The 25,671-nt window shown below is 39.9% G+C and overlaps 1 protein-coding gene across 1 annotated transcript; it reads right to left on the bottom strand.

Annotated features, from left to right (window-relative positions):
- Window positions 1-6,348: 6,348 nt before the first annotated feature.
- LOC148080209 (transcription activator GLI2.S-like) lies at window positions 6,349-24,410 on the bottom strand. The gene is made up of 13 exons (XM_087792387.1): window positions 24,310-24,410; window positions 19,199-19,310; window positions 16,218-16,414; window positions 15,883-16,068; window positions 14,644-14,845; window positions 14,270-14,468; window positions 14,084-14,191; window positions 13,192-13,332; window positions 12,772-12,921; window positions 11,895-12,059; window positions 11,308-11,568; window positions 10,579-10,754; window positions 6,349-6,511 (listed from the first exon to the last, which is right to left on the bottom strand). Exons 1-13 carry the CDS (start codon window positions 24,398-24,400, stop codon window positions 6,349-6,351), a joined length of 2,151 nt encoding a protein of 716 aa, XP_087648513.1. The 5' UTR covers window positions 24,401-24,410.
- Between the last annotated feature and the right edge of the window lie 1,261 nt (window positions 24,411-25,671).

The raw sequence follows: 25,671 nt of genomic DNA, 5'->3' as shown, positions 1-25,671 counted from the left end.
TAAATCCTGGTTTTAAGGCTTACATTTGTGGGTTCTCTATTTGTATTGGCTGCTGTTTGTTTAGACATTTGGTCCACCTGTGGCTGATGGTCACATACTTGACTTTATCTCTCAGGTTTGGACAGTCAAGATGACGATCTGCCTTCAGAAGTTTGGGACCTGCCTCTGCTGACAGGTACTGATTTACATCTGATAATTCATTCTCTTTGTTAAGGTACGTGGTTCAAATACTTGCTGAATTGTTTGAGTAAGCGGTCCCAGAATGGCCCAGAATGGTCCAGGTGTGAACATCTTCTGCTGAATCACAGCGTGGGATTGTGAAGGTCTTGACACTGTTCCGATTTTGAAAACAAGATGAATAGGGATTATTAATAAAGAAAACATTTTCATAGATTTATTTGTTTGTATTTTAGAAAAATGTCCTCGTTACGTATTGTTCTACATTCCTAATGCTTGCCACATGTGTGGTGGATTGGTTGAGTGTGCGAAGCCTAAACTGACTGTCAGATCGCTGCCGTTGGCTCGATGGTGGGCTGAGGTTGTTGCTCTGTTTCTGTAGAAAAAATAATTTCATTTAAGACCCTCTGTTCCAGCCCAGCAGCTCCCCCTCATTTTCGGTGTTTGATTAGTGCCGGTTTCCCGCCCGGCTGTGAGTGTCGGTGGGGTCAGCAGGTCTTGTAAATGAAAGAGAAGGACTTCATTGTGAGCTGACTGGCTCATAAATCATCAGCCTCTTTCTATAAATCACAGCAGATGGTGGTAGAGCAAGCTTGGGCTCATGGGAGCCCGCTGTCGCCCCGCTGCATGATGGGAGGGTCGGAGCTGAGCAACGGATGAGGCGGGCAGAAGCGCCCGGGTCCTGGCAGGAAGACGTGAGGTGTGGTGGAGGCGGTGCAGAATCATCACACCTGATGGTCTGCAGACCCTGGAGGTCCTGGTCCCGCCCCCTCACCACACTGGCCCTGTTTAACAGGTCTAATCTGCCTTTTTAATATGGAGATGACTTTATCACCTCTGGTCCCAGAGAGGGGGCTGGCAGAGCTGGACCCTGACATTAATATTCATCACCATTATTTAACAGTAACCCTTGTCTCCTGCAGAGAGGATGAGTGAAAGAGGGTCGTAGACATCGTAGAAGAGCAAAAACTGGCAGTTGTACCTAGTGATGATAGAATAAATAAATGATAATAAACAGGAGTTGTGAAATGCCCAAAAATCTCCTGCCTCTTCTGCGTTAGTGATTGGAAAACCAAAAGATTATTAAAGTGTATATACTCAACTCCTTGACATAAGAATAGTGAGCAGGTTCTCCTTGAATATATCTGGTTTGCTTTAGGCCTGGACCCTAAATCATCATCACATTTTTTGCCAACTCAATGCAAATATAACAAAATGGTTCCAGTGACATTTGTCAAAATCATAACTATAAATTACTTTAAATGTGTATAAGTTAAGATCAAATTAACTACTTTAAAAATACACCAAAAACAAAATATGACGGACATAGATAAATGGGTGTTTTGTACAGAGTTTCCTACATATAATGCATGGGTGTCAAAAGGGCCGAGAGGGTGCAGGTTTTGAGACGGTAAGTATCTAATAATTTCTCACACCTAATTGAACGAATCAAGACAGTAATCTTTTAATTGTCAGCTCAGGTGTTGCTTGTTTTAGTAGACACCTGATTCATAAACTCATGTTTGCTTGACTGGTCGTAACAAAAACTTGCACAATCTCGCCCTTTACTGGACAGGTTTGACACCCCTGATATAATAAGTGAAGCAGGACGGTATATTTTGAAGTTAACCACAGAGAAGCTGCTAAAACTAAGAATACTATTTCCGCTTCAAAAGAAATATAGTTACAGAATCAATTTGATTAAAATTAACAATAATAAAGACACTTTAAAGTTTCAACTACACTTTATGAGTTATTATGAATTTTATTCAGCTTACAACTGTGTTTGAAACTTCTGCTCCTAATGTGATTTGCTAAACTTGCACACAGCTAACTGTAGCAAGTAGAGACCTCTTAGATTTTCTTTTCTCACATATTTGAACAAACTTCAATTTATATCTTGTTGTTTAATGTATGGATTTCTGTGTGGTCACTGTGAATTTCATATTTTTTGTCTAATAAATGTATTTTTTATTCCATCTTAAATAAATAATCAAGGCTTTATAAATAATAACAATTGATGGAAAGATCTATATTCTCTAATTGATTATCTGACATTGTATAAAGAAGCAGTTCCTTGCTCAGTCCGCTCCTGTGCACTACAAATTTAGACATCAAGTGGAGGGCTGCCGGATATCATCTCAAGGGCTTCCAATGGACCTGTACTCAAGTTTAAGGTACCTCATCAACCTTGTAATGGTGTATGTAACATTGATTCAAAATAAAATCCCTAGTTTAATGAATCACATCGTATTATTATAAAGGCAAAATCTGCTTTAGAACCTTTTTAAGTTGATTTTAGGACAGGCTTATTTTGCCATAGTTTCAAACTGAGAGGGATCAGTTCACACCTGTGCCTTAAAAGTCAGAGATGGATGTTTTTACGCACAGTTTTAACATACTCATGAAAGTCACCCCTACAATAATACACAGAAACTTAATAAGTGAGGGAAATAGACATCCACTCTGGTACAACATCACATGTAAAGGCAGCTGCTGCCATTTTGGAATAATTCTGACACCCATATGTGTGTCCTGTCATTTAAATGACAAGGGAAAATAACTTATCTTGCAACCCTGAAAGGGAAGTTTTATTTAGGGCTGCCAGGATGTCTGATACGAATTATTAATTATGTAACCAATTACTTAAACTCCTGGAGAAATACCTGTTTATTATCTTCCCAAATATTAAAATGTGCAGAGTGGTCAAATATCTTGACACGTGTTGCTTGTAAACCCTGTGACTTGGCAGACAGTTCAGTGGGACTTTGGTGAAAATACATTTGCGATCATACTTTCTAAGCACTTCTGCACATAATATCAAGTTTCCTTCTAAGGAAATTAACCACTATTGGATTAAATGTTTGGTTGCACAGGCCGAGGCTGCACACATGTATTACAAGTGAATTGTATCATCAGGATAACTGTGTCTGATTAACTCCAGTTTGAGCACATCTGGATTCCTCAAGGGGAGCTCAAGCTTTGTCAGAGTGAGGAGGGGGGGGGTCTGGTACCTGGAATTGTTGAAAATGTTTACTTCTAGATAAAAGACACGATGAAGAGGAATGAAACAGACAAAACTCTGTCCAGGTGGACTTCTGTGTGCATTAAAAACAAGACGCTGTTCCTCAAATGGAATAATTCATATAGTTTTGTGCATTCTGTTAATAATTTAAAACTTTCAGACAAGTATGGGTGGCCAGAGGAGACATGGCACTGTAAGATTGTTCTGTGTGTTTAGCTTCTCAGTCATGTAGGTTGCCTCTGACAGTAATGCTCATCCGTCCGTCATGTAAGGGTTGTGGGATGATGTCATCACAGCAATTCTGCAGGGGTCCAAGGACATAGCCAGGGTTTCAAGGTGGACTCTCTCTCTCTAACGAGGCTGTCGCTGTCAAAACCCCCACTCCTCCGTCGCTCACATCTCTGCCGCATTAATGCAAATTATGGTTTGATAATTTAATAACCCTGCTGCCTTGATCTGTCCTTTTTATCACAATTATCATTGGGCTGGGGGCGTGGCAGCGGAGGGGCTGTGTTCCATCATCAGAAAATAAACACCATCCATCATGCTTGTGATGGTTAGTGTGACAGCTGCATGGCGCTCTGAATAAAATCTGGCAGAAAGTGGGTAACGGTCACAAGTTTGGAGCTGATGTTGAAGATATTTGTCCAGCTGGACCAGGATCTTACTGCCTCCTTGTGTGTTTTTATTACATTTGCTCTTTCATTCATTATCCACCGCCTGTCCATAGTTTCTGTAGCCAAAGCTAGCAGTCTCTGGTTTCCAGGTGGGCGCCACACAAGACTGGACTACCCAGGTTTGACAAAATGGAGACCCTTTTGACCCCCTCTGTACAGTGTTCTTTTAAAACCATTGTTAAAGTGGTCTCCTTGTTTAGTATATACAGAACAGGCTTTTAAATTTGAAGCCATTCTCGAGGCCAGAATGGCAAGCAACCCATTTCAAAAGATGGTCTTACCCTATATTAACTGCAGCGCACGGTAAACTAGTTTTTGGGCCATTTAGAAGAGAGGTGGGTCATTACATTTCCTAAAGCGCCACATTAGATAGTCTGAATGTTGTGAGAGGCTATACAACTAACTAACTAACTAATGAAAAAAGAGGCTCAGTTTAAAGGGAGACCTTAAGTATATATTTATATGAATATTATAGGCTGAATTGTAATTTAATTGTATATCATTACAATTTATGGTTATTCTATGTATATATTAACAGAAATAATAAACTCATACAATATGCTGCGAAGGCTCTTTTTTTTACATTTTATTTCAATTATTTTAACATAAAAGTTGAACTTACAAATAATTAAAAAGTATAAAATGGTTAGCTGTCAGAAAGTGTTAGTTTTACTCTGACCTAATTAGGGCTCCATACATAGTCCCGATGCTACGTGTGGCCATATATTGCACAGGTGTGATTTTAAACAATGTCCAGTTCAATTTTGCTTCATTATTCATCTCATGGAGCAAACCAGACTTGTTTTATTTCAGGACTTAACTATCTGGCCTGCACTTGTAGAGACCTCTGGCCAATGGTTTAGTCGAACCTCTTGATTGTTACTGGTTGGTGGAGGTCTCTAGCAAGGCAGTTATTTGCACTCTACAAGGATTACATCAGAGCTTTAGACTCAGAGTCAGGCCTGTTAAGAAATGACCGGAAGGTGTCGGAGCCAACGGCCGGAACATACGCAGCACAGAGGCCTTCGTTAATTGCGCCTTGAAGTGATGCTGTGTTTCCCTCTTATTGAAGCAGCGTACACACTTCTGCAGGGGCATGTTCCAGACAAAAAGAATAATCAGCTAGTTTGGCTCAGTTACTTGGCCTTGGCCGCACAGAGAATGTTCAGCAGAGCGATTGTTGCATCAGGTGGAGAATGTTTAATTCTGTCTCTGTGTTCTTCACGTCAAAGACCCGCGGCTGAAATAACCAAGTGATTCCACTTCTTCACCCGACTGCACTAATTCATCATTCATGAATGAGGGTACACACCTCTGACAAGGTATGAAATAATGGGAGAGATGGAAGATGAGGGAGAAAGTGTTCGGAGTGATGGGGAGGAGATGATGGAGGTCGAGGTGTAGAAATAGAGAACCTCGAAGAAGATGAAACAGGAAATGTTAAAACGAGTGTTGATATAAACAGGTAATCAGAGAAGTTGGCTGGTGCTAGATGATTTCTTGTGTCAGACTGGACAAGGTTTGAACAAGCAAAAAGAGGAGGTGGAGACTGATACAGGTTGAAAACAAGAATTGTATGAAATAGATATTTCAAGGGTCCATGACATGATCCTCAAGAAAGACATCAATAGAAATAAGTATTGTGTTTTATTCTGTGTTTCCATAAAAAAACAGAAATTACATAATGATGCAGTGATGTGTTGTTGTTCTGTGCCTTAATCATGAGCAGAACCACAGATGTAGACAAGCACGCCTTAGTACTTTTTGAACTTGTGAGCAAAATCAGCTCATGACCTTTGGATATGATTTGAGGAAGAAGCAAGGTCGAGTGACGCAGAAGAGCGGGTTGAAACTAAGGAAGGAATGTCGCACTATTTAGTTATAGTTTGTTTTTTTAAAACACTCACTGCACATATCAAACTCTATTTAACAGGTTCTAAAGACCAAAATATACAGAGTATGTAGGTATATTAGTTAACGAAGTAGTGATTCTAATGACAAAAATATATAATTTTTTTGTTTTTTTGTTTGAGCTTGTAACTCAACAGACATTTCAAACATACCATGAAACATATAAAGGTTGTGCTTCTTTTTCTGGTGAGTTGCAAATCATTTTCTTTCTTTAGATGTTGCCTGAATTAAAACAATATTACAAAAAAAACAATCAATAAATCTCAAATAAACACTTGAGTCTCCCAATGAGATTCTTGAGCATAAGAGTTTTGCACTAAGGAGGATCAATATAATTCAATTGACTTACCACTTGCTAAAATAAATGTAAAAATTACAAAAAAAATGTATTGCTTTGTGGCAGAAAATGACTCCGCTCGTAGTCAGGTTGAATCCTTAAGTCTCTGCAGGTTCTGCTCAGCACCTGTGTGCCCTGAGTGACATCAGGATCTTCAGAATATGTTTAGTGGCTCCACTCCTCAGAGGAGGTTATTGAGGCTCAGAGGGGGAAGTGAGGGCTCAGCACAGGGAGTTCTTAATGAGGACCTCCGTACGGAGAGCCCTGGAGAGGAAAGACCCGGTGGCCCTGGCGATCCGAAACCTGGCGATCCTGGGGGTGGCTAGGGACCACTGGTGGTGACCCTCCTCAGCTGCCACAGAGATCTTCAACACTGCACTGCTGCTGTGCACCACAAGTTAGGACTCCACAGTATCAGAAGAGCAGGTTTACAGACGACTAGTCATTGTCCCGTAACTGCAGGACATACACAAACATTTGGGTTGCTATGCTGTATTCATGCAAGTTTTGTACTTGCTCATCACAACATACTTAGTTTAAAGAGGCAAGTTTATCAGTCACAGCCAGTTCTTTAGCATGTTTGACTATAATACATGTCCCAACTTTTGTTTTTTCCTCTCGATGATGAGTTAATCAGCGCCAGTATATTGACAGATGGCTCCTTGTTAGCAAACAGATGCTATTTTGCATACAAACACATCATGAATATTTATTTGCTATTAGTTCATGACACAGTAGCCCTCGTGTGTGATTGGTCCATTTTTCTGTGACACTGGAAGACTGATGGATGCAATTTCAGTTCATTGTTGGTTTGTCCAAACTGACACCCATCAAAGAACACAAGGCATTTTGCACTCACTTAAAGTAACTGAAACCCTCTAGAAGCAGACAGAAGAACAGTTTTGTTTAACAGCATGTTTTACATTTTTGCTAAAATACAGATTTTTGAACTGTAGAATATCCTTTTTTTTATTTTTTATTTAACTCTAACACAACGGTGAGTTGGCAAAAGGTAAAAACATTTTTTAAGCCTTGTATATGCTTTTTGTTAGATAGTGAATTATATTGCTGTATGCTATCTATCTTCTTTCTATGATTTTTACATTTTTTTTAGAGGTGTTAACATTCACTGATAAAGTTAACAAGTTGATAAAACTATTTGTAATCAATAATTGTTTTTAACCTTAATCTATTACACTCCTACAACTTTGGTAGTGCATTATGGGACTTAAAGAGTAAGAGTTATGCATCTAATATTATTTACAAATGCAGTTGTTTCTCACACCAAGACTGCAAGATAATAGTGGGAATACACTAGATATTTACCATGCGAGACCACTCATTAGGAACACAATTGTAGGGCGATTAACTATTAAACTCAACAAATGGCAGACTCAAACTTTTTTATTTATTTTTGGACAAAACTTATTTTAAATTTGAATGAGAGTCAAGAAACCACTACCAACATTTTCAAACAAAACAACTGCTCATACTGACATTTTCCTCTTCTGTAGGTTAATCCGTTTTCTATGACAACATGTATTAAGTAACACCCAGGAAATAATTCTGTCCCCTGTTCTAATTGTCAGGCTAAATGAGTCAATGCACTCATCCAGACAAATGTTTCATTTTACTGCTCACTACAATTGTAAAGTTTGTTTGAGATGTATAGTATAGTTTTTTTGCCCTCTAAATTGAGTCGACCTCTGATTCTGCAGATCAGTATTATTCAGTAGGTCTCCTTTAATATTAAACACCACTGACACCGGACCCCCAGACTCCTTGCTCTCTCTGGGATGGTGGTCATATTTAAATGAGATAAGCCCCGCCTCAATAATACATGGACCCTTAAGGGGGAATCTCTGAAGCTGTACAAGGTGTTTTATTTTAATAGTTTCTCACCCCTTAACCTCAGAAATATTTCTCTATATTCTAAAAAAAACACGTGTTTTTACTGTGTTCAAAACAATGTTTAAATGAATCATGCATACAAATGCATATATACAAACCTGGGTTACTTCTGTCCGAGTAGAGTTTTTATCTGCCACAAATGTAAAAAAAATGTTTCGTTTTTTTGTTGGTTATTTGGCCGTCAAAAGTGTGTGTCTGCAGAAGTCAGTGTAGCCATTAGAAAGAAGTTCATGCTGGTCCTGTCACAAATGTTTATTTACTATATATATATGTAATCTGACAGTCAGATAACAGACTTGTGAAATTGATTACTAAAATGATGATTCTATCAGCAGTGATAATTGTATTGTGCTTGAGAGAGAAGGACAATCCATCATCCAGCGAGGCTGTGTTCCCCAGTTTGACTGTCACTCTGTTCCTGATGATGAGAAAGAGGCCGCTTCTTCAGTCGTCACATTTGATCATGTCCAAATGGAGAACTCCCTATTTTACTGCCGAGCTGCTTATCATATTTAAATCCAGAGGACTTTGAGGTGTATAAAATGTGTATTGTACGACGCATATCTAAACATTGTGTGTTTGCGTGTGCATTAAGACAAGACGTTTGCAGCGTTGTGCTCCTGCAATATAAACTTTGTCTTCACGTGTTCTTTCATCTCACTGTTATTTCCATCAATAAATGGGGCCTCGACTAATATGCCATCTTTTTGAATATTCCTCTCTCCTTTGGTGTGATGTCAGCGCCTCAGGCTGTTTTCTTTCCCACTTCCCATCTCTGTCAGAGGAAGGAATTCCAGCACCAGGAGACCAACCGGGAGATCAAATGTATCCTCGGCTGAATTCCCTAATTCTTGTTTCTAACAACGCCGCCACGCCGTGGCATCCCCAGACCCTCCTGCTCCTCTAGCTGCTTTGTTCTAGCATGTTTGAGCAGAGGCGTCCTCTGGGCAGTGCTGTCACAGCTAATATAAGTACACACAGGTCCAAACTGCTGCCTTGCCTTTTCCCCTCCTGTTAGCGCCCTTTTTCATCAGATTCACACAAGCTCAGTTTACTGCCACTGAAGAGTGAGGTCATAGGAAACTGTTTCAAAGCCGTCTTGTAGAAATTCTTGGCGCCTTGTTCTAACTTGAGGAGAGAACCATTTGAGGAAAGTGCTTTATCTGCAAAGTACTCACAGCTTTGAAGACAGAAGTTAGGTTGTTGAATTATTGAAAGTCAAGCATCTCAGTTGACTATATAAAAAAAACGGCAGGATCTTGATAACACGTGAGGGTCCTATTCTGAAAATGTCTTCAGATTAATTTTATTATTACAAAATAATATTTACATGTGAAGACCAACAAAAACATTCAAGTCTCTATTGTATCATTAAGCATTTATCAAAAATGGACAATACAATTTTAACTTGGCAGGTGAAAAAGTAAAAAACAAAAGGGAATAGTCACAGAAGTCAAAAATGGACTCTAGGGTTATGAAGTACTTTTTGTGATTGTAGTCCCTTGTATCATGATGAACCTTGCCTGTATTATAATCCAAATTGTATCCTAAATGTAAAATGGTACGATTCTAAAATGGAAGCTGCAAATAGCATGATGTTTTTTAACATGAGATAACCAACTGCTTTGCATTCTGAAAACATTGCAAGATATTTTTTTCTTTATTCAACTTGTGAGTGTTTTTCAACTTGTGAGTGTTATTGTACCTACACTAGATTGGAGATTGTCCATTTGTGTGCAGTAAAAACATCATAGGATATAAAAGAGACATTTCCTGAATTAAAATTCCAACACTTGACAATATCATAGTTCACAACAAAAATGAGGTACGATACAATAACATCTCTCAAGTTTTTTTCGTAGTATAAAGTATTTATGAGCTTGGCAGAAGTTTAGGGATAATTTTTTTATAAATAGAGGTTTCACATATTAAGGCCCAAACATTTCCCTTTTCAAGGTCAAGGTGGGAGACATGGAGTAGAACTTCTTCCAGTTCGAAAATTCAAATTACACCTGGACATCCTCTATTTTGTAATTGGCTCCTCACGGCATCATGGGTGGCCTCTTCTGTTTTACTGATATAAAGTGAAAATATCTTTCATAGTCAACATCAATACTTTGATACTCTTGTACCGTATGGTAGATTGTGGCTTTTCAAGTCCTATCCATGACAACACAGTGGCCTGCTGTCATATACAAAAGTTCTGACAGGGAGTAAATGAACTCAAAGTACCACAAATGTCATTACAAGTGGTTTAGAATTGGGATCTAGATCAAGGATCAAAGCTCAGACCATGAAGGGACACAGCACCACCACCCATATTTGGACTTTCAATCGTGGATCCTGTAGAAAAGCATAACATGTTTGGCTCATCAGTTTTTTTTCAAGTTCAAACCACATGCATAAATTAGGTTTTCTCATCTTACCGCCTGTTTTTATGGATGGCAGCTTTGTTCCAAGGACTGTTTGTGGTCCACCAAAATGGGTCAATCGCTGCCTTCGCCTTCTTTGGATAGGAAACCCCATTTATTCAACCCCACCTAGAGCCTCTTCTTAAGTGCAAGAAGTCTGTGATTAAGAGATAGACGTGGGTACTATAGTACCACAGCCAATCTCCACTGTCCAGGCCTTGAACTACTCCACTGTCATAGTTGGAGGAACAGCCAATTGAAGGTTTGTTGCTACATGACTGACAGTTGTGGATGGACTTGTGCACCTGGGGGAAAAAAAAGGTATTTAGAAGAAACATTTGACTTATTTTTAAATCAAGTAAATTACCTCTTTTCCAGAGGTATCACTTGCACTTCTTTATAAAACAGTAATCTTAAATTAAGTCAACTATGTGTATCAGTATATCAGTTTGGGCTCACTCACTGTTTTTTTTTAATAAAGTTTTGGTTTGTATGTCTATGTATATGTCCAGGATTACTTTAAGTTAGACAAGATTTGACTTGATCACAGCTTGACTGTGGGGTGCGTGTCATCTCCTAGAGTTTAATAATTCATTCTGCTACATCTTTCATCAATACATGGTGCCAAAGTTTTTGATGTATCTGGACTGAACTACACATTACAAAAAAGATTTCCTGTTTAATTATTGTTTAAAGTTTTACTGACCCGAGATCAAAGAGAATTTAATGTAGCTATCTGGTCTCACCTTAGAAATGTCTGTCCAAGTAGATAAGCAAAAAACAACACAGACAAACAAGAAGACAGAAAATCAGCTCACGCGAAACTTAATATACTTCATCCTCCTCCTGCGTACTCACCAGAGAATGTTCAGTCTTAATAGATTTGAGTCGCAATAGATCTTTCCCATCTGCTCGTCTGTCTGACATCCTCTTATTGCTCTCGCCCTGGAATGGCTTCGTGCGAGACTGCGATGATGATGGCGACCAGGGTGAAGAGTCACTGCGCTGTTTCTTGGTGATGTGGGCTTCTGGCCCGTGGACCGTCTTCACGTGTTTTCTGAGCGAGCTTGGGTCAGTGTAGCGCTTGGTGCAGCCAGGAATCTTGCATACGTATGGTTTCTGCGTTAACGCAAGATAACGTTTGATAAACTTATTATTATTCAGTCACAGCCAAAAAAGATGGAATGGAATAGAATGGAAGATTGCTATATTGTAGTTATTACTGGGAATATATGCCAACTAAAGTTAACCTTAAAAGGCCTTATACAGGTTTATTTTTAGAGATTTTGGAGATTGCAGTGACAAGCCACTGAATCCTTTGAGTAGAAATGATTTATTCAAAGCATTATGTTTTTTATTATATGTACAAAGATACTGTCATTAAAGTATGCAAACACTTTTTGGCAACACATTTTTAAGTAATGTTTATGTTTTATTCAACCAACCTCATTTGAATGTGTCCGGTTCTGATGTTTGGCTCGGTCCGAAGCGTTGGAGAACGCTTTATTGCATCCTTCGTGCTCGCAGACGTAAGGTTTCTCACCAGTGTGTGAGCGCAGGTGAGTCTTCAAGTTCTCCAGACGGGAGTAGGCCTTAGAGCAGCCCTCAAACTAGACATGTGGACCAAAAGAAGACTTGTGTTATTATTTTGACATTTGTTCATCTCTGCTTTGCATAAACATTCAGTCTTTCATTTTTTTTGACAGCTTCATAGTTTTCTTCACACAATCACTACACGTGGCCATATGTATTGCGTATTGTTATCTGTCATTTATTATTATTAATATATAATAATTCCCTGGTGTCATGCTAATGTTGTGTTTTTGACTAATAAGAGCTATTTTTTCTGAAGACATCTCATTTGGTGTAGCACTCTCCATCGCTTGATAAATGGGAACTGCTATGTTTTTTCATGTCATCTTCATAGCAATGAATTAGTCATTCAGTTTTAAAAGTCATGGTCCCTAAATTTGCCAAATCTGCTGCTGAACTACGGACCCTGTTATCTCACTAGTTACAAGAACGTACTGTACATATATATATACTACCCTAAAATTTGTGGAAGTTTGTTTTCCAGTTGCGTGGGAAAGGGGGTGTTATTTGTCTTTAATATAATTTGCCATGTGTGTATGTCTTTTTCTTGTGTTTTTCAGAGTGTAACACAAAAATGAGGAAAGCAGACTAGGGAGTCACAGGCCAACTAAAATAATTATCATCCTAGGTGTCCGGCCTCCGACAGCAGTGTGTTTGTAGAAGCATGCAAGTGTTTAGAGAGTTGCCCTCAAGGGGACAGCCGGGGCAGCAAGGCCATCCGTTACCCACCGTGCACTTGTGTGGCTTCTCCCCTGTGTGTCGGCGCATGTGAACCACCAGCATGTACTGAGCTTTGAAAGGCTTCTGCTCCCGAGAACACTCGTCCCAGCGGCACACAAATTCCTTCTTGTCTCCGTGGATGTGGTCATTATTGATGTGCTACACACATTCACACACACATACACACACACAAACATTAAAGATTTTCTGTCCACTTAGAGACACTCAAAAGACTTTCTATTTTAATCCATCTTAAAATCTCAAAGGACAAAAGAGCAGCTTCCCATCGATACATCATTCTTAAAGTAAAGTACTATCTTCGTTTGGCATGTTCCTGTTATTTTATGTTCTACTTTGATGTATGTAAAATTATTCAGCCCCTCTTGAAATTATTCCTCCAATATTTGTGTCAACAATCTAGACACCTACATGGACGAGCTGCTCCTGCGTGTCGAACTCCTTCCTGCATCTCTCCCAAAGACAGTTGGTCTGATAGATTATCTCGGCTTCTGGCTTGCATTCGTCCTGGTCCAGGTCATCCTTCGGGTCCAAGGAGCCCCCCTGAAGGTTCTGAGGTGAGACCAAACACAATCCACTCTCACACACATATTACAAATGTTCACATCAGATATTGTCACCCAACTCATCACCTGCGATGCTACTAACAAACAACAAATATTATTAAACTACTGAAAAATGACAAAGATTTTGACATCGGCACGTGCAGGTATCTCTCTCGTCCATGTACACACAGATAGTGACACGCGCACTCCGCAGTATACACACTTAACGTGCTGACTGCAGCAAATTTGTCTGGGCCCCAGGCTCGCTATCTTCATCAATTGTGGAAGCCCCCAGACACCTCAGCTTGTCGGCGCCCCCATGCATCATGACTGGAGCTTCCTTGCCGTCGCAGCGCCGCCACACATTTGTCACAGAGAGAAAAAAGCTTCTAAGATGATGACAGAGTTCAGATGGTGCTTCGTGGAAATAAAGCGCAGTGACACAGTTTACAAGATCCGCCATGGTCCGCGGGTGCTTCAGCAGGAACATCCACGAGGAGGCCGGACGCAAACATCCCCCTCGTTATATTTTTCTCCTATGAATTTTTATCAAATTGATCAAAATGTATATTTCAGAGATTATAGTGCATTTTACGTGTAAGAAAACTATTTGATATCTTTATCTAACATCCTCAATTAACTGAGACAAAATTGTAAAAACATTTTACTTTTGTCTCATTTTGTCTCCTGTTTAAATAATTAGTACTTCAAAAACATACTGTCATGTTTTAGATTGGTATTCCTATAGCAAATTGTACCTGTGAATGAGGAGATGAAGATCGCAGCTCCTCCAGGACAGCCTTGACCTTTGACCGCTTCTCAATCGGGTCAACAGAGCTGCTGACGTGAAAATCTCCTGCATGGTTCTGGAATGATCAGAGGCCATGTTTTAGTGTGTGTTGGGAAAAGAGTGGGAGTATTCAGTGACATGCTGGAGTGGTTACTTTGGACTGGGGGTCACCGTGGTGGACAGCGGTGATGGAAGGGGGTCCTGAGGAGAGGCAACCGCCAAGTTGGCAGGTGGAGAAGCTCTGTGGCAGCTGCAGTAGTGGGGTGGGTCCGAAGGCGCTGAGGCTTTGCTGCTGAGACACAAGTTGTTGGTATGATGTTGGGGTGAGGGCGGGATGAAAGGGAAGTGATGGACTGATGTGAAGGAGAGAAAGATCATGTAACTTTAGATTTGCCTCATTTATAAGAAGCTCGAACTAAGAGAATAAACAAATGATAAATGGGTTAAATGAAGCACATTAGATGAAGGTGACTGACAGAAAAAGACACGAGAATTTAAAAAGAAAAGCGTTAAACTTGCAAGAATCACCTAATCCCTGTGACTGACAGATGGCTGTAGGGGTTCCTGGAGGACGAGCTTGAACGTGGACTGTTGATGTAGGCAACAAAAGAGTTTGGAGAAGAGTGGAGCATCGTGTGCAGGTCAATATTGGAGTCTGACAGAGGAGAGAAGGACCACGAACGCTTCCTGCCCACCAGGGGGGTCAGACAAGGTCCAGAAAATCTTGACACTGAAACACAGGTAGAGCTTCAGGTGAGAACTCTGAACATTTACTTCATAAAATGAAATACTAGTCCATTCAAAATTAGATTTTTACAAAAATGATTATATTTTGATAAAATAAAAAGAGAAAGTATTTTTTTTAAATAATGACTTTTATGTCCTCTGATGAAGCAGCATCAGTTCTTGGTGCAAAAGTAAAAGTGAGTATATTGAGTTTATGATGAACGATCCACGTACTTTTTATCTATGTTCGGGATTCTAAACATCCTCAGGGACTTAAAATAAGCACGGGACTCCAGTCAGCTCTGATCTAAAAGAATGAGTGTGAGCATCCTCACTTTATCATGGAGTGGGAGGAGCTGCAGCAAGTAGGCGGTAATTGATGGTTATGAGTCGCAGGTCTGACTTGTGTCACAATAGGATGATCAATGATTTAATAGAGTCACAGATGATGTGAAATATTCACATGTCACTGTGTTCTGTGAAAAATGAGAAAAAAGTAAAAGAAAAAAAAATCTGCTGTATTAGTATTTATATCATTGAAAGTAGTTAGATAACTTTTACGATTCATGTCAGTGGTAAAAATCTTCACTTTGTTAAAGTTGCTCATTAATTACTTCTGGTATTTCCAGATTATCATTAGAGATTAACATTATACAGATGCTTTAGAGGCTAATCTAATGGATATTGATCTCCAATGATCAATGTAAGCAGTTGACGGCATAAAACTCAAACAGGAGTCCATACTTTAAGCACATCTTGTTAACTTAACACACTTGTTTTATCAGCGAAGTGACATGAAGGAAAGAATGAAAAACCGTAGTACAAAAAATAGAGTGGATCCTCACCCCATTTTTCTGAGAAGGGGGTTGTATTTTATGCTCTATTAAAGAGTTAAGTGATGGCAACGTACAGTATTTTAATGTTATCAAGTAAAAAAAAGCCACATGTACTATCAATTGAACACAGAATGAACTTTCTAGCATAGATGATACATTGTCACTCTGATCATCAACTTCACACTTTTAACTGAAACAAACGTACCATCGATGGGGGTGATGTAGTCAGAAAGATGCGGCCCAACTGTGGCTCCACCACCCTGAATTAGCATCTCACCATACGTGCTCTGGTGACCCGCCATTAGTTGAAAATACTCTGCAGGTGTAGGTCCGGATGGTGGAGGAGGGAGTCTGAACAGGCACCGGTCTTTCAAAGTGTCATGATGAGGCACTGAGGAGTAAAAGTCGGGAGTATGAAGGAAATTTTAGTTTGATCCAGAGTGTTATTCAGCCAAAGCAAGGATGTGAAACTACAATATCAATGTCTGTAGCTTCTATAAACTGCTACCGCATTGAAAATAAATCAGGGATGCAACTTACAGTTGGTGGCGTTCAGACCTCTGCAGGCTGAGATCATTGAGAGGGACGGGCTTGCGTGCAGAGAGCGCAGGTAGTGCTCCAGATGTGGTGGGGCCAGAGGGTGGGAGACCCCAAATGAAGTGTCTGCTGCCGTCACAGTTACTGGAGAGAAGCGTATCAGCGAGATGTCCACTGGGTTGCTGTTGAAACCTGATTGGCTGTAAGAAAAATGAGGAAAGGAAACCAAGTAGAATGACTCTAACATTTGAGTATGTTGACCAGCAAACAATTGAAGCAACCACAGGCATATACAGTATATTCTATATGTCTTAATATAAAATACTTTTGTTACTGTTTTAGTTTGTAACCCAGTTGAATATTGTTATTTTCCTTTCAACAGTTAGCTGCATGATACATGTTGAGATGTTTGTGGCCCTCGAGGTGGTACAAGTACATGGGTTGGAGATTGGGATCATATTTGTATTCTGTCTTGAAAACAGAATCTCAGATCCTTCACTCAGAACTTCTGTGGCAAGCAAATGAGAAGTTATTTTACTGTATGTACAAAGTTCTTTATACTTAATCAATTGTATTGCAACTTTTGGCACCTGTTCTGTATAATATATTTTGTATCATAATATTTTAAATGGCAGAAGTTATAACGGCCATGGTGGTTTAGAGCAAGAGTCCCCAAACTTTTTGGCATTTTGGATCATAGTTTATCACGTGTCACACAGAATCGAAGGCAAATGTTTAGAACTGAAATTGTATTTATATTTTTCTTTCTGTGTGGGCCGGTAACAAATATCTAACAGGCAAGTATTGGTCCCCTGACCAGGGGTTTGCACCACTGTTTAAGAGCACCAGTGTCAAATTTGAGAATGGCTTCCGGTATTTCCAGATTATCATTATAGATTAACATGATACAGATACTTTAGAGTCTAATCTAATGATTATTGATCTCCAATGATCAATGTAAGCAATGTATACAGATGCCAGATAAGGTGAGAAACAAAGATTTTAAATGTCAACCATCCTACAGAGACTTCCAATAACTTTAAAACTGATCCTGAAGGAATTTGATAGGTTGAGTGTTTGATGAAGGCGGACAAACAAGGATCATTATCCTGGATTCAACCTCTTAAGAATGAGAAGACAATTATCAGACTCATACTCTCTGTTACGGTTTAGTAGCTATATATATTGCTGGCCCCACAACCTTAATTAGTAGATATATTTTTCTTTAACATTTTTTATCATATACTTGTTTTTATACAATTTTTTCTAATGGACTATGTAAGAAGTCTGACTCATATTGGAACAACCATACCAAATAAAGTCATTATTTATTTACAAGGTATTCATTGTTTTTATTTAATTATCCTCCCCTTAAGTCCCTTATTGTATTTTTTTTCAATATTAGTTATTAGTTATAAAATGTGCCCACAAACAACTCCTGTGCTGTTTTTACAACAGCGGCAATAAACATATTCTGAAAATTGTAATGTTCTTAAGTCCTCAGCTTTCTGTACCCTCCCTTGTTTGTGTACATCTCCTGTTCATGTTTCAATACTTCATTTTTTAATTTCTAGATTGAACCTTCTGCTTCCTCTATCTAACTTCCTGTCCTTGTTTACTCCCTCAGTAGAGCCCTGTCCTTCAGTCTACCCACTCTACAACTTCCTGTCTTGTCTCTCTTCTTTGTCTAACTTAAGCAGCGCTGAGCCGCATTGTGACAGTTTCAAAAAAATGTGCCAATGTCTTGTTATAGAATTCCCAAACAGTGATGAACGGAGACGTCTTCCAGGTGTCATGTTCCACATCCAGGCAGGGACCCCTGACACGCAGTCTCACGTTGTAACAAAGCACCCTGCCTGGCGACAGACGACACAGCGCTTAATTTGCAGCGCGACGTCGCTGTAATTAGGGGAGTTTGGTCGTGGCCGCGGAATCACGGTCCTGATGAATGAGGGCTACGCTGTCAACATCAAATCACATTAATCATGGTGGGCGAGGCCAGGGACAGCCGCCGCCCCCCTCCCCTAACTCTCTACACTCCTAGCTGGGTGATGAATAGCCCTGCCGCCACTTCCGCGCTCCCAGAATGCAACACTATCGCATCTGTGAATTTAAATGTAAATGTGGAGAATTTTATTGACTTTTTTGTGATTGAGAAACTTTGGGAGTTTAGTATTCACCCTGGGATGGTAGAGAGTGGTTCCTCTGGGTGTCCATCATGGACTCTTAAGTGCAGCCCCTTTTTTTTTTTATAGAAATGGCTAATTTGAAGACAGAATTATATAACTATGGTAAACATCTAAAACATTTTAAAAGCAATTTTTTGTGGCATCTTGCTCCTTGGTGTTTTGTGATCTAACACACAAACAAGTAATAAATAAATACATTAGTTATGAGAGACAACATAAGCTACCAATTATTAATGTGCACCAGTTGGCAATTTTAAATGAACTGAAAAAAGTCAAATGGATCTCACTACTGACCTTTGACCTCCTGAAATGTAATTACAATGTTGCTTCAGGCGATGAGAGCTGAACTGTGCAGCGGGTGTTTCACTGCACCTGCAGTCCGTTTATACATTTATTGAAGCGGGTAGGAATCTGAATACATTCATTTGATTTGATTTATAAAACAGGAAGCACTATTTGAGAGTAAGAGTACAACTGGTATTTTAAACTGAGGGAAAATCTTGATGGGATTATTATGACCTCTTGCATCGTTATCACCCTTTATTCTCCTGCTACCGTCTTCCTAATTGTGTTCACGCTAATCAGATGAAACACGCCTGTCATTAACTCCCTTATCAACACTGTTTCCTGTCATCACCGTCATCTTCAACATTGTCATCACCTCACTAATCATCATGATGCCAATGTTCGTCTCAACAACACCGTCATTATCATCTTCGTCAACACAAGTCAGCTGACTCCACATGCTAATTGAGAGAACTATTTTTCTTCCAGAACCAGGAGACAGTGACTCACCTGTGCATGCTGGGCAATGTTCTCTGGTCATAGGAGCATCTGCCCTCGTCTTGACGGCCACCGATCGGGATGGGGGTGTGGAAGTGTGGCAGGAAATGGTGGTGTTGGGGGGCTGTGGGAGATGAAGAGCAGGTACTTGAGTCAGAACTTCAAACGTCCAGAAGAAAGAAAGCCTGGTTTCTGACAAGCCGACGGCTCTCATGTTAAAATATCCACACCATCACAGAAACAGAAGTGAAGTTAATAAATAATCAAAGTCCGGAGGATAAAAGACCTCCCATCGAGGCTATGATGAAGCCTCGGACCAACACTGCACTCGACTTTCATTAGGGCTGATGGAGCCACTTACTAGGTACAGACCAGAGCAGACAAGTTCAGACTCTGAGCAGTGAGCAGTCCTGTGCAAGGCTTAGGGAAGAACCAGAGAACCGTATTTCTGACAGAAAGAAAGGAATCCGAGTCAGAGTTGATGATGCTCAGGTTTTCATCGGAAGTGGGTCATGAAGTTTGGAGACATAGTTGATCTCAACGGATGACAGGAGGCAGAAATAACATTTCTGCGTATGCATCCATCCATCCATCTTCTGCCGCTTATTCACAGTTTACACTCACACTCATACCTACTGACAATTTCCCCCAAGTTCTTAATCAACCTGTATGTTTTGGACTGTTTGAAGAAACCCCATTGCCCGGAATAAACCCAAGTACATTGATTAAAAAAAAAAAAAGGCAAGCATAGAATGTGTAATTATTCTCTTCACTGATGATGTTATATTTTCTGTGCAGGCCCTCCTTTTGCTCACCATCTGATCGTTCAAATTATCATAAAAGAAAAGGTAAGTTTTATTCTTTATCATTTATATTCTGCATTGCAAACCCTAATGCACTTTCACACCACAGGGTCACGTGCTAAATTAAAACACACCATATTTCAAGGTGACTTTCGTTTTATTTGGTTGGTCAGGGATCAGTGTCCACTCCAGCGTGCTCCACTGGTGGCCAAGGTCCTCAGTGAGTCAGCGGTTTAGGTTCATCCCTCTCACTCTGACAGTGTGACAGGAAGTCCCCAGCCACTGCCACAAATAACACAAGACCACCAGCTGAGCTTTGGGGTGAGGGAGATTCTCGCCACACACAATTTGACACGAGGTCTGTTTTTGACAATACTGTATGGACTTTTTAAAACCTTTAACTCAGAATATTGAAGCATAAGTTTGCATTATCAATTACTGACACTACAATTCACTTAGCAGTTCTAAGTGAGTTTGACCTAAAAATGTGTTATATAAACAAAGAAAACTGGTTGTATTTATCCATTTTTTATTGGTCAAATCTCTGAAAAGATCGTGTTGATCTTTCTTTTTTGTCAAAGGCAGGGTGGGTGGCATGGCTAGTGGCAGACAGATGCAAGGCAGGCATGCAGCAAGGTGGGCAGTGAGACAGGTGGGAGGCGCAGGGAGGCTGCTGTGACACTCCTCCTCTCACCTTGTTAGCACGCTGTTTGTATCATTTAGCTACTAAAGAGACTTCAAGGGTTGAAAGAGTGATTGCAGTGTTGAGTAATTACTCGCCTTCTTCTCCTCCCTCCGCGCGGCTCAGTTGATAAATCACTCGCTGACTTAATCGCGCTGCTTAAAACACGTGTTTGTCCAGATTAAGTAATTACCTGAAAGCACAATATTGTTATCTTTGTTCTCACTTGTAGAGATGATAAAGCCTCCGTGTCGCGCACACGTACTCGCTGAATGGGAGCGATAATTAAAAGGTAGTGAATTAAATAGGTGCTGGAGGGGGAAGTCATTGTTCTCTCCTGCTAACATCCATATTACCTCCTCGCCAGTCTCACCGAGGGGGGCATCTGGGAGTACAACACGCTGTGGAGTTACAGCGCTTCCTATAATTACAGCAAATGTAAGCTCAGGCCAGTTCTTAGTAATGAGGAGGGGGGTTGGATAGATCCATCTGTTTGGAAGTCTAATGTTGGGCTGGGCAGATGTCGTACCTGCTGAAGAGTGGCGGTCATTTTTCTTTCCTTACTTTGACTTCTAGTTATCCTGGGAAGATGGGGTCGCACTGAGGTCATTCCTAGCAACCATGGTGTGCATCATATATGACTGTGGACGTACTAGCGTAGACAACTTGGTACAAAAACTGACTATATTTACTTTGAATAAAGCTTATGAATAAAGAAAATGTTTTATGAATTGAAATTGTATCTATTTAAATGAAATGGAAGGGAGAATGAGCAGAGAAGAAAAAACACAACTGTGCAATGATTTATCTTAACTTTAATAATGAGTTTCCTGCAAGTGCACACTATAAATGGGAGCACCACAAATATTTCCTGACCTAGATTCCATGTACACACATGGTGGCTAATTAGCTTTTGCAAGCCACCAATGGTCACAAGACAAAGCACATCAGGACAGCGATTAGTCTAAAAGAGCTATTAGCTTCCACTGAATGCAAAACAAATTTAGAGGTGGGACTTCATAACCGTCTCATTTACATCAGGACATGACACGCGTGTAGCAAAAATGTATACCTAATAATTTATCAATGACCTCGGATGCTCCAGCAGGGGAGGATGATGCTGGTTTGGCTCTGAAAAAATGTAACTGAATATTCCTCAATACATTAAGAGTCTTGAAACCAAAATATTATTTGATGCTGTTTTGTCAATCCTAATTTGTGTACCGCACTGTCAAAATACTTGTAAGATGTCTGACGAGAAACATGTCACATTCATCATATGTATGACACTTGTCAACTTGTGAAACTTTTTTATCTTTTTGTGGTCTAAATAGAATATTACTTTGAATGTGTGTGTTATCTATAATGTATTTCATCAAGTTTAGAGCACAACATACATACTTGTGTGTGGGCGGGAATTTGTCTTTTGGAAAAAGGAATGTATCATTTATATTGTTGACTGTCTGATGTCTTGTGTTCTCTACTTATATATTTTTTAATGATAATGGTGTCAAAGGAATTGCAGAAGTAGAAGTCGTACCAAAGGTGGATTTTGTAAGTAGCCATCATCAGCCAGCCCGAGACACACACCTGTAAGCTTAATAAAAAGGTAAATTATCCTCCTTTACAGAAAACTCTAATTCCATCTGATCAACTTTACTTTAAGCATGCATCTGGTTACACAGTAAATCATGAAAGAAAGTGATCAGAATGTCCTCTAAAGTGTGATGTAGAAACTGCTTTTTCTAATTTAAATACAGAATCAATATTTTAAAAGAAATGGGAATAGACATGCATCAAAATAAATGTACTTAATAAAAAATAGTTAGTTAGTAATAATATTTGTGTGTACATGTGTTGTGGTCAGAAAGTTTGCACTTGCTATGGCAGGTTTGCTTAAAAATACTTTTTCAGTACAACTTCCTGGCTTTGAATAAACAATCCTGGCTGTGTTGGCCAATCAGATATGGTCATTAAAGATCCTGGCGGGTGCCAGTGTGTGACGCCTCTGCCATTACTCACCCGGGTTAATCTGCATTATTATTCCGCGCAGCCTCACCTGATAAGTGAAACTGCGGCTGTTTGATTTTGCAAGCGGCTGCTTATTCAAGTCCTGTCACCTTAAGTCATTCCACGCCACCGCAGCATGGCCCTGACACTTTAAGTTATTTATTCCCAACTATTTCCTTTTTTACTATTTACACACCAAGACAAGCTGTTTACAGGAGCGCAGGATGCGAGGAGGAGGGAGAGAGAGCAGAGGATGAATGTCTCTGCCGCCACACCACCATCCGTTATATCAGCACTAAACAATCTAGACCGCTAATAGAACCATTTATCAGGCTCAGGCTGGGTCTTGAGCCTAGAGTGACTTGTTTAAAAGAATCCGAGTCAATTAGGGGGCGGGAGATCCAGGTGCCGCCCCGCCTCATGGCCCTCCTCACTTCCATTTAATTTTATTTATTCTGGAAGCCGAGTGAATAAATTGCGGACCCGGGTTTGGCCCGGTTAATAGAGTGAAACGAGTCCGAAGATTTGCAGCGACAGGACACATCTGTCTACTTCTGAGCGCTCGTACACGACGTCAAAATGTTCCTGAAAAGTCCAAAATATTCAGAAAGGAAATCCTTTCAGATTTCCACATTTAAAGCCTCTGAACAACCATAAATTGCCAAATCATCTTTTAGAATACAGAAATAATCTCTCTGCAATAGGTATTCGATTCTGAGTCATGTGCAGTTGTCTATGTGTCCTCTGCTGAACAGAAGACCTGTACCGGCACCATTTCTGTCACCGCCTTTTGACAGCACTTAGCATCAGAAAATCGATATTAATGTAAATAATGCTTCTGATCACAAAGCCATTCTTGATTTTTCAGGTGTTCAAAGTAACCGTATACGTCAAAGCTGTAATTTATATCATCATTCTCAATTTAATTGGCCTTTATAAAGCATTAATTTTGCTGTGGTTTGACTCAGTCCAGGATATCTGTTAAATTATTCACAAAAACAAAATATTAGCAATGCAATGAGCAAATCAACAATCCACAGAGCCATCAGTGTGATCAGAGACCCACACACTCTCCACGTATTCAAGTTGTTTGCTGAAAATATTGGGCCACCGGGTGCTTCATTAAAGAGTCATAAAGTCACGCGTTTAATCTCCTTTTCAAAGGCGACTAGTCAGCCCACAACGCGCCGCCTCCCCTGGAGTCTCCTCCATCCCCCCTCCTGAAAGGTGATCCAGGTCTTTGTGGCTCATTAGACACTGCTTTTATCTGCTGCTTGTGACATCTTCAGAACACTGGTCCTCGGGCGGTGCGGGTGTGCGGCTGCTGCTCTTCATTTAGTTCAACAACACACACTCGCTTCACCTGTCTTCCTCTCTCCCCCGAACCCCCTCCCCGGTCCTCTTGTCATGTTGCATGGACGAGCCACACTCCTCGTCACATTAAGCATGCTCTTTCATCCTTCCACTGTAAGACACACACATGTGTGTGAACTGTGTGACACACTCTTCCACTCATAAAACCAACACTCATTAAACATAATTGTTAAACATTTGTGAATATTTTTTCAATATTTACAAACCAGGTCAAGACACTTTCAGATCATGATATTAGATAAACATTGTGTTACCTCGACTCTCTGGTTTCCTCAGCAGCTCACCGAAAGCGTCTCCTTCCATTTTGTCTTTTTTATTCATGCTTTTCAAAGGTGGCATCTCCATGGTTGCCTCACAATCTGTCAAAAAATAAGTCAACATTTCTTTACAATGTTTTATTCAAACTTTTTGATGTTAACATTTTAATTGGTTATAGCGTTGTAAAGCCATTAAAGGTACAATGTACCGAATCAGCCGTGTTTGCTGTCAATACTCGGCACCTAAAAAGGCCTAATATTGTACGTGTGAAAATGTTTTGTCAAGCAATGTGCCCCATGATGGACTGTCCACCTGTCCAGGGTGTCCCTGCCGCTTGCCAGTAGCCAGGATCGGGTTCCAGATGACTAATTTAATGTTGTCTATGGTTTTCAGTTAATATAATATTAGTATGTAATGACTCATTAATATCATTTTAACATTATCCTGAGGTTCGTTTTTTATCTTTTGTTTTAGAATCTAAAGCGATTTGAAATTTTAAATAATCTGTTTTAGGTTTTTATTGAATATAAATACTGATGTTCTTTTGTCTTTTTCTGCAAACAAAACAGTTTTTTTTAAGACAATTTGTTTGCATGCACCTGAGGTCGGAGTTAATGCTAATGAGTGGGCCCACCACTACTCCAAACCACCTCAGACTGGCAGAGGGATGAAGACCACCAGTGTCATGTCTGTCAGTCAAATTCAGCTAACCAACTTCTTTACCTATTTATCATCGTCACATCGTGTTTGATGTGTGTTGTAACATGTACCAAATATTAAAAAACAGCCATTACAATGTTTAATTGATGAAATCTAACTCAACACTGCCACCTACTGTTGCTGTATTTATAAATTGTATTATGTTTAAATATTAAACATATTTTTTTACAAATATGTTATCCGGGCCAGAGTGCACAGAAGATAAAGATGCCATAATGTAGAGTAGCGGTCTGTGACCACTGCTGATCTAAATTAAGCTTCTAACAACTTTTGCTCTTGAGTGCAAACCGGCTGTGAGTCTTCAGGTAAACTATCTCAGGGTGATTTTTCATTTTATCGGGATAACAAATGTGTTCTGCTGGTGTTTGCTCGTCAATGGGGGCAACTACGCTGCAGTCCCGCTGAATTATCGGGGCGACTTTTGTCACTCCGACAAATTATCGTGTCTCCTGTAGAAAGGTCAACAGTGGGTTGCGTGAGACACCCCAGAATTTATGACACTTAAACTGAAAAATGTTTGTGTGGATGAAAAAGCTTCTTTTTAAAATAGACTGCACCAGAGCAGATTCTTTACATGATGAAGATGAAGATGACAAAGGGATCTTTTTTTTACACTTTCAAACTTGTTGCTTTGATTT

The sequence above is a fragment of the Callionymus lyra genome, chromosome 5 (assembly GCF_982586985.1).
Source record: "Callionymus lyra chromosome 5, fCalLyr1.hap1.1, whole genome shotgun sequence".
Classification (NCBI taxonomy): domain Eukaryota; kingdom Metazoa; phylum Chordata; class Actinopteri; order Syngnathiformes; family Callionymidae; genus Callionymus; species Callionymus lyra.
This window is presented reverse-complemented; position numbering and strand designations above follow the sequence as displayed.

What these genes read in the sequence shown, in the direction of transcription:
- LOC148080209 (XM_087792387.1), bottom strand. Translation starts at nt 24,400, where the DNA reads ATGGAGATGCCACCTTTGAAAAGCATGAATAAAAAAGACAAAATGGAA. An exon ending in ACATTGCCCAGCATGCACAG is followed by an intron (nt 16,415 to 19,198) that starts GTGAGTCACTGT and finishes TTTTTCTTACAG; the next exon opens with CCAATCAGGTTTCAACAGCA. An exon ending in CGCAGGAGCAGCTCGTCCAT is followed by an intron (nt 12,922 to 13,191) that starts GTAGGTGTCTAG and finishes GAATGTGTGTAG; the next exon opens with CACATCAATAATGACCACAT.